Source organism: Typopeltis vanoorti, chromosome 15, assembly GCF_054136105.1.
Source record: "Typopeltis vanoorti isolate ZY-2024b chromosome 15, IOZ_Tvanoo_1.0, whole genome shotgun sequence".
Classification (NCBI taxonomy): domain Eukaryota; kingdom Metazoa; phylum Arthropoda; class Arachnida; order Uropygi; family Thelyphonidae; genus Typopeltis; species Typopeltis vanoorti.
This window is the reverse complement of record NC_143563.1, coordinates 11670421-11679765: the sequence shown is the minus strand read 5'-3', so window position 1 is coordinate 11679765 and position 9345 is coordinate 11670421. Positions and strand designations below refer to the sequence as shown.

At 36.0% G+C, this 9345-nt stretch overlaps 1 protein-coding gene across 1 annotated transcript; it reads left to right on the top strand.

Moving 5' to 3' along the window:
- The first annotated feature begins 5830 nt into the window (after positions 1 to 5830).
- LOC150098384 (lewis-type alpha-(1,3)-fucosyltransferase-like) lies at positions 5831 to 8286 on the top strand. The gene has a single exon (XM_090405076.1). The coding sequence runs from the start codon at positions 6340 to 6342 to the stop codon at positions 7513 to 7515; it is 1176 nt and encodes a 391-aa protein (XP_090261202.1). The 5' UTR covers positions 5831 to 6339; the 3' UTR covers positions 7516 to 8286.
- Positions 8287 to 9345: the final 1059 nt, after the last annotated feature.

Sequence of the window (9345 nt, the reverse complement as noted above, 5' to 3'; positions counted from 1 at the left end):
AAACTTGTCTATGCTTGTACTTTCTTTTCTTTAGCTTTGAATCAATCTACTGATATATGTGATGTAGACCAGATAAGCATTTTTATAAGGGGAATTGATGATAATTTTAGTGTTTTTGAAGAACTTGTCGGTCTTGAATCACATCATGGAAAAACAATAGGATCGTACATATTTGAGAAAGTAAAATCATGGCTAGAAAATCTACAAATATATTCTAGTAAACTCATCAGTGTTTGTAATGACGAAGCGCCGTCAATGACAGATAAAGCAGCTAGGACTACAACTTTGCTTGTAAACACTTTTCTGTCATCCTTTACTAAAATAGCACTGCATTATACATCATGAGTCACCGTGTGGAAAAACGCTAATTTGCTGCATGTTATGTTACCAGTTGTGAAATGCGTGAATAAAATTAGAGCAAAAGGACTAAACAGAAGAGAATTCGGAGAATATTGTGAAATGTTAGATTTGGAATGTGGCGATCTCGTTCTTTCATTGTGAGGTGCGCTGGCTTTCTAGAGGACCGGTTCTGAGTAGAATCTGAATACTGAAATATCAGAAAAGAAAAAAAAAATCAGCTAACGCCTTTTTATTCCCGTATATATAGGGAGTAGGCGAGGCCGTTTTTAGCCCTATCTAACTTTTGGGGACTGAGTGGGCAGTTCAATCTCCACTGTTACCCAATCAGAGATAGCTGGCCCAAGGCTATCACTAATTAAGCGGCACGCAGTGAAGAGAGACGGCTCTACAGGTGCCGCCGTCTCGTGGTCCCTAACCCTAACACTCGTATTTAATGCCTGAAATAATGTGGGTTCTACGGTCGATTTTCTTGAGTTTAGAAAAAACCCGCTTGCCTGTGCCAGAGATAGACTAACTCGGGAACCGGTCGAAAAAAAAAAGGCTTAGAAAAATTTCCTCTAGTCACCGACTAGACTCGAAACCAAGTTTTCCTTCGTGCGGCCAAGCGCCGTGGTGTGCAAACGCCATACTGTTCATAATTTTCTAGAAGAGAAAAACGAGCTGCCTGAGGATATTGTTAACACATAAAAACATAAATGAGCTGCCTGAGAAAACTGTTAACACATAAATGAGCTTTTATGTTAACACATAAAAGCTCTTTTATGTGTTAACAATTTTCTGTTTAATTTAGCATTTTTCGTAGATGTTAGCAGCCATCTGAATGGTTTAAATTTGAAACTACAGGGGAAGAACAAATTGTTTCCTAGCTTAATAAATGATCAATGCGTTCAAGATGAAATTAAAATTGTTTACTTCTCAGTTAGAAAATGAGGATTTGAGACAATTTCCGCACTTAAAAGAGCAGAGTGAATGTGCTAAAAATAATAGCAATTTTACAAAATGTATTGAAAAAATGAGGTTATTGCAAGAGTCAGTTGAAACTCGTTTTCATGATTTTGCTCAAGAAGAGAACTGCATGCTTGCATTTGTAAACCCATTTTCGCTTAGTGAACAAAAAATCATGAAGTTGCCTAGTAACATACAAATGGAACTTTTTGACTTGAAAATAAATTCATTATTAAATATGAAATTTGATAAGCTTCCCTCAGTTCCAAATGCTACCGACATGTTTAATTTGTGGCGATCATAACTCTGTGAGCATTTTCCGGAATTAAGAAAATTGGCCCAGAGTTATATCTGTCGTTTCGGAACGACGTACTGATGTGAACAAACATTTTTAGTCAGAGAATTTTTCAATTTTGAAGATTTCTCTGCTGCTCTCAGTAACTAATTTAACTCCAAACATTAAAAGCTTGGAGAAATCAAAACAGAATCAAAAGTCTCATTAATGTAAGTAACGTTTATCTTGTTTTTAGATTAAATCAATATATCATGGCTATATTAAATATATCTATATTAACATATTTTATAGGTAGTTTTTAAGGATACAAGGGTTGTATGACGCATCTGGAACTCGTACGTGAAAAAATTGGCGCATGGAACGTAAAAGGTTGGCCACCCCTGCCTTAGGGTGTGTGTGCAAGATATTATGATAGTTCTAATGAAAAGTTTACATCATTGCTAACTTCCTATGTACAATTTTCCTTCAAATTAATCTGTTATCAGTCAGGATTTCAACGTTATCAGATCTTATATTTTGGTCTTCTGAGGCACTTCTAGCTGCATCAATTGACTTAGATTTCTCTGGATTTTTTTCCTTAATCTCTCCTATTCTGCTTAAGTGACCTGCCACCAAAATAAAATGAGATGGTACAAAATGGTGAATGAGATTTGCTTAATTAATCATATTGAGTTTTCCGACACGAAAGAGGTCTAGAAGTAATGCTAATACCATTAATCTTTCATTTACAGTTTTTATATTTTCTTTTACTGTCTTGTAAGTTTTTCCCTTGATATTTTTTAAGTCGCAACAAGATTTAATGAATAAATAATAATGGATAGTTATTATATTTAGTGTTTTTCACATATGTGAAATGCTATTTAAAAATATGTAACTAATTTTTGTTAATGGATTTTATGACTAGGATCATTAAATCATAAACTGGACTAAATAGCTGTTAGAGTTTATACAGTTGGATCCTACACGCTACTTTCACAAACGATAAACCAGTGGCTTCTTGATGGTGGAATTTATTGCAGATACGCTTTAATTTGTAATTCTTGTTTACTTTCCACCTTCAAGAAGCCATTGGCCCATAGTGCGAACTAGTCGGCGTATAATAGACTTGTACAAAAATAATAGAAAAACCCAAGTTTTCTTCACTGATCTGAAAACAATATTAAAAGGAAAAATCTACTTAATGTGGTGAAATGAATTAATTCTCTGACTGAACTTCCCACAAATTTTAGTAACCATTGCTGGGACCTACTGAAAAGTTTGAGCATAAGATCTAAGGGATACTGTATTTCTCGATGTGGCTTATCCCAAAATTCTTTCTAAGGTCAAACGAATTGCTATGTTCCAAATGTGACTTGCTAACGAGTCCAGAAATGACTGATCTCCCGTTGTTAGTCGTTCTTTCTAATATTTTGTCCGGTAGAATTTTAAAAGCGAAATGAATTTTGGTGGACCACTAATCTTTGGTTGAATTTTCCAGAGAACTTAATCGAACCAAAGGCTCTAGTTAGCTCGATAAAAACCATGAAAAGGAGACGATTTTTGTTCACGACATTTCTCTTGGAGTTCTTGAAACCACACCGAGATTCTGGAAGATTTTTGTATGACAAAACAGCTGACTAGCAATAATATGAGCAAGATCTTCCTAGCAAAAGACAGTAGAAAGATGCCACGATAATTGCTGAGATTTCTTTGGAATTTGGATTTCTCTAAATTCGTTTAGACATTTCTTAGACCGATAACGAATCATTTCTTCGCAGTCAATAAGAATGCGGAACGTTACCAATGAGTTACTCAAAGCTCTCGGATGATTTGAAAGATTGTAGAATCTTTCGAAGTAATGCACATCGAGTCTTTATATGTTAGGGGAGGGAGAAAGACATCTCTTTACTAGAACTTGGACTGTCTCTTAGGCAGTTACACTGCTGAAGTTCTGTTGGAATTTATACTTACCTGTTTGTTTTGGGGCATTGGTTGATGGAAGCCTGGTTTTGTGGTTTTCAGACTGATTTCTCAATTTAATATCCACACTCCATCTATAGTTCTTAAGATTCTGAACTGTTCTTAAAGCTAGCTTAGGAATGTGTACTGTTAATATTAACATCTACTGTAATAATCGCATATAATCTCTGTTATCCTAGAGGAAATAATTTATTATTGATTAAATTTTAAAATTGCAAGTGATACCCCACCAACCTCGAACTATTAGATGTGCTCAGCTGTTAGCAATTCATTAAGTAACGAACACTGAAGTTGCCACTTGTTGACACAAGACGGCATCACTGATATGTAAACAACGTGACGCAATAAAGATGAGTTAGGTTGCATTTGTAAAATGCATTATACAGTATGATGATGATGATCAAGAAAAGTAGAAGAGATACGTAGCAATGGATATGTTATTTCCTTTCTTCTACTTATTGTCTTCGTCTCCTGGTAATACCAGGACTTACTTCTATAAGTTGATACCTTATTAGCTTGAAATATACTGCACGATGTATTTCACATTGTTTAAACTGTACCCCACCAGGAGGAGCGGTATAATGAGTGTCTATCTTAATTCATCACTTCGAGTTCGTCTCGTGTAGAGTTCGTCTCTACAGAAAATAGGGTGCAGTGTTCAGTACGGAAAGCTCACCAGATGGCGGTAGTTTGCTCTTACGCAATCTCCCCTCCAGCTGTGGTTGTCCTCAACTTCCAATTGAGCAAATAAACGTATGTCATGTAGTTTTTATGTTTGTTTTGGAAAGGGAAAAGCTTCGGGATGTCTTTTAACGATTTTGTTTCGTTATTTATATTATAATAATTTTAATATTTCAGTAATAATATTCATATTGTGTGATATTTAAACATATCATTTTAGCGACAATACAGAAATGTCTACCGGCTTTTCCCTGCATGTCAATTTAACGTGGGTTCATTCATTTTAGTCGTTGTTTATTAAGTTTTTATACAGAAATATTTCGTAGTATACTTTTTAAAAGCCTATTACAGATATAGCACGACTTTACTTTTGAAATGCAATTTATTGATTCATAACTGTATTAGGAAAGAATGGCACTACTTGAAGCAATAATAAGAAAGTTAAATATGAGAGGATTTATTAATAATAACTGAATAAAAATATGTGCATATGTAGACGATATAGCAATAATAAGTCGCAGGAGAAAAGATTTAGAAGAGAAATTTGACGAACTTAATAGAAACGCTAAAGAAGTTGGATTAACGAACCGAAGACTAAAATATATGCAATGTGGAAAGACAATAAATAAAAACATTACAAGATATAATATAGGTGAATAATAAGATTCTTAATCGTAATTTTAAATTAAAAATCTATAAAACAATTATAAGACCTGTAACAACATATGGATGCGAAACGTGGCCATCAACACAAAAAGATATAGATAGATTGAGAATCTTTGAAAGGAAAATACTAAGGAAGATATACGGACCAATAAAAGAAGAAAATGGTATATATAGAATTAGAACAAATGATCAAGTTCAATGATGAACTTGAAAAACTAACTAATGGCGAAGATATAGTAAGATATATAAAGTCATAAAGAATAGCGTAGTTGGGGCGTATAGAAAGAATGAAAAAAGTAAGAGCAGTTAAAAAAATATTTGAATGGAAACCATTAGGACAAAGGAAGACCAAGAAAAAAGGTGGATTGACGATGTACGAAAAGATCTTACAACTCTAAAAGTTAAGAATTGGAAGAATATTGCACAGAAAAGAAAAGAATGGCTAAAAATTGTTTTGCAAGCTAAAAACTAAAGAATTGTAAAGCTAGAAGAAGAAGGAACAATTGTGAAAATCATTTCCTTTGATTAAATATAAGTATATATATATATTAGGCTTCTAAGAATATGGGAATTTATGAAAATGACTAATTTTAGCACTATTTCCTGTTTTTCTTTCTTTCTTTTTGTGCAGTAACAGAGTGACTTCATTCTGTCACTCAAGAGTGTGAGAGATCATTACATCTGGACTAATACTCATCTTAGGAAGTGAGAGGAAATGACACGTCGCTAGAAGTATATCTTGAACAGCGATCGCTAATTAGATTCCTTAGTATAATTGTTCAGATTATCTTTATAAGTCTTGTTTGAGTATACTGTTATCTGCATTTTTTTTCAAGTTATATAAACGTATATAACTTGAAAAATATATTCAAGTTATATTTTTTCTTCTTTTTTTTAATTTCAGGCATTCTCTCCAAAATACGATGGAACGAATTCAAAAATGTAGACAGTGATTAAATGTTCTGATTTCATCTAATACTTCCATGTGTTCTAACTCCAAACGCGCCGCTAAGCGTTTAAATATCTTCCACAAGGTGGAGCCACTGACGCTGGCCTTCATTGATAAAAACAAGTCGGCCAACTCTCCTATACCCTCAGGCTTCCGCTCCTTGTAGTGCATGCGCTAACGTTTCTAAACTCTAAAGCGTCCTGGACACGCAGAAGCTGTTTCGTTGGCGGCCGACAGAAATGCTCTGATGTGTTGTGCCATGGAAGACCCGAAGACCAACAGATGCTTCCGTACTCTTAAAAGACGTGCGGGTATCAAGATCGTCAGCGCTTTTGCGAGTGTAATCCGAGGGTTATCTTCGCGAGTCAAACAGTAAAGGATCGGTGCTATCACTGCCTTGATCGGGTTTCCTTATCTGTTGCTTCATGGGGGGTCTGCGACACACCGGGAAACCGTCATTTGCCTCCTCGCCTTACGTGTCGTGATGAAGCAGTTCAAAGTGGGCCTCGCCGTTCTGCTCTCTTTTGGATTCCTCACTCTATCCGTCCTGTACGTGGGCTGGGAGAATTTGGCGTCGCCTTCAGCTTTCCGTGAGTTTTTGGACTTCACTTTGCACGCAGTCAAGAAGCGCCTGAGCGAATCTTCAAAACTACGTCGCTTGACCTCGTTGTTCGTGACTGAAAACCCCACTGTTGTGCAGCGACCCAGGGTTGTCTTGCTGTGGACAGAGTTTTTTGGCGAGAAAAACTGGATCCCTCTGGATCGGGTGACCCGCATGTGTCCCTTGATTAACTGTGAAATAACGAGCGATCGGAACGATCTGAACCGTAGTGACGCCATCGTCTTACACTGGCGAGACGTAAAACTCGATGACTTGCCGAATGTGACGCTGCCTCACCAGCGGTGGGTGTTGTTCAACAAAGAATCGCCACCGTTTACGCAGTCTACAGTGCTCTCCGCTTTGGCCGGCAGAATCAACTGGACCGTTACGTATCGACATGATTCGGACATTGTGGCTCTTTATGGAACCGTCCAACCACGGACAGACTCCGATGCCCGGAATGCCTCGCCAAATATTGGAAAACATCAACGGAAACTGGTCACGTGGTTAGTGAGCAACTGCCACACGCCTGGCAAGCGAGAGGACTTCGTTGAGGAGCTCAAGAAGTTCGTTCCCGTTCACGTGTACGGCAAGTGCGGTCATCCGTTTTGTTTTAACCAAGATAGGATGCAGTGTTACAGGAGGCTGGCAAAAAAATACAAATTCTACCTCTCTTTTGAGAACAACATGTGCAAAGACTATGTGACGGAGAAACTATACAACACCCTGCGGACCGACATGGTACCCATTGTGTTTGGAGGTGCCGACTATTCCACCTTGTTGCCTGCTAACTCGTATATCAACGCACTGGACTTCAAAAATCCACGGACTTTGGCAGAGTACCTTCTGGAATTGGACAAGGACGAAGAGAAGTATAGAACTTACTTTAAATGGAAGAAAAAATATGTTGCCGTGGACACCAGCTTCTGGTGGGTGTGCGATGTTTGCCGGAAACTACACGAAGGCTACTCCACCATCCCCAGGGATTTGATGCACTGGTGGTACGAACAAGGCTATTGTAGAACGTGGAAGAATGATATCGGTGTAATTCAGTTGTGATATACCGTACTACGAACAGTGTCTTCATATATGCGCATTCATTTGGATGGTTTTTGTACTGTTTCTAAAGCAGCTCATAAATCTTCTAAGTTGTTCATATATCAACTCTTGTACCAAAGCACGAATGTAAAAATGTTCCACATTCTATTAATTGCCAGATGCTTCGAGTGTAGACCAGTAAGTCTGTCATTGGTGCATACAAATTATATGCGTCGATTTTTTTTTTACTTTTATATATATTTTTAAAAAGGTAAATATTGTATTTTCTTAAAGAGATGGCAAAATTTCTTAAAGATATAAGGCTAATCGGATAACATTAATTTGTAACACCGAATTTTATACAATAATTATTCTAGGTCTAGGTCAAGTTTTTGATGTATCGTTTATGATATTGAATTTGGTTATTGTAAGATAAAAAGTGTGAATCTCTTAAATTAATGGTTATTGTTTTGCAAATTTCATTTTTGCATGTTGTGTTAATTGTTGATGAAAAAAATACCGGTTGTTTTGTTGAAGTCGTGGAAACGCAGTTGCAATTTGTACATATTTTTCTTTTCTTTCTTTCTTTCTTTCTTTTTTTTTATCTGTACTTTGTTACTTTTGACATAGACTGTAAGATATGGTTTTAAAATATTTTTGAATGAATATCTGCACTCAAGGCAGTCCAAAATAAAATAAGAAAAAATATTGACTAAAAATGTAGCATTCAATTTATCATTTACACATCATTTTAAATTAAATATTCTTGATTTATCTTGTAAGAAGAAAAACAAGAATTTCTTAATAAAAATCAGCAAACTGAAAATTATCTTTAGTAGTTGATCACCTCTGAAGTGAGTTTCATCTTTCGAAAATAAATAAATAAATAACTTTCGTTTTTCCAAATGCAAATATTTTATATACATAAAAATAATTATATTTTATGTATAATATTTTTATTAAAATTTTAATATTTAGGCAATTTTGAAATATTAATAAAAAATCGAAATTTACTATTCAATAACCGTTTACGCCCCTGAATTTGATTGGGGGGGGGGGGGAGCTTCAACCATTCCTTCCAGATGTCTGTGTGTGTATTCCTAAGCAGATGTAGTGAGCAGATTCCTTTTTAGTTACTGAGATGAGCTTCAAGAAGGGTTTTAAAAAAGCAACTCTTTCTTCATACTGTTAGTAGCGGGTAGACGAAGGTGGCAGATCTTAAGAAAACACCTTTGCCCAGATTCCAACTGCTCAAATGAAACTGCTATAAAAATCACCACTCCACGCAGATGTATTTTTAACCCTTCTCGTCACAGTAAACTGCAGCTGAGGCGCAGTCTCAGAAAACTGAAATTAATTCAAAACTAAGTAATGTGAGAGGGTCATGCGCCAGATGTGTGGCTCTAGAATATCCACTTGCAAGTTCCAGTCATGATTTGTTATATTTATGATATGGAAGAATTTCTTCCAGAAATCATTTCAGAAGCAAAGTGTTTTGGCACCTTCTTGAGTGTGTGTGTGGGGGGGGGGGGGGAATTTTAGTCGGTATGTTTCTGTACCAAGCAAAGAGCGTAAGTTCAAGTTTGCAACATGTTTTTTTTTTGTTTGTTTTGATAACGCCTTTAAAAATAGCGAACGTCTGCTTATTAAATTGTTCCTGCTTGCTATCCAATGAGAACCGTTTCGAAAGATAACCCCGTTTAAAGTGGAGATTGGTTCAGTGATCTTGGCCAGATCACGCGCGTTGAGTTTATCAAGTGATGACGTCATTGATTGCTCTTTCAGCATCTTAATTTCTTTCTTCTTTTTTTTTATTTTTATTTGGTTTATTTATTTTCAGTATTCGCAATA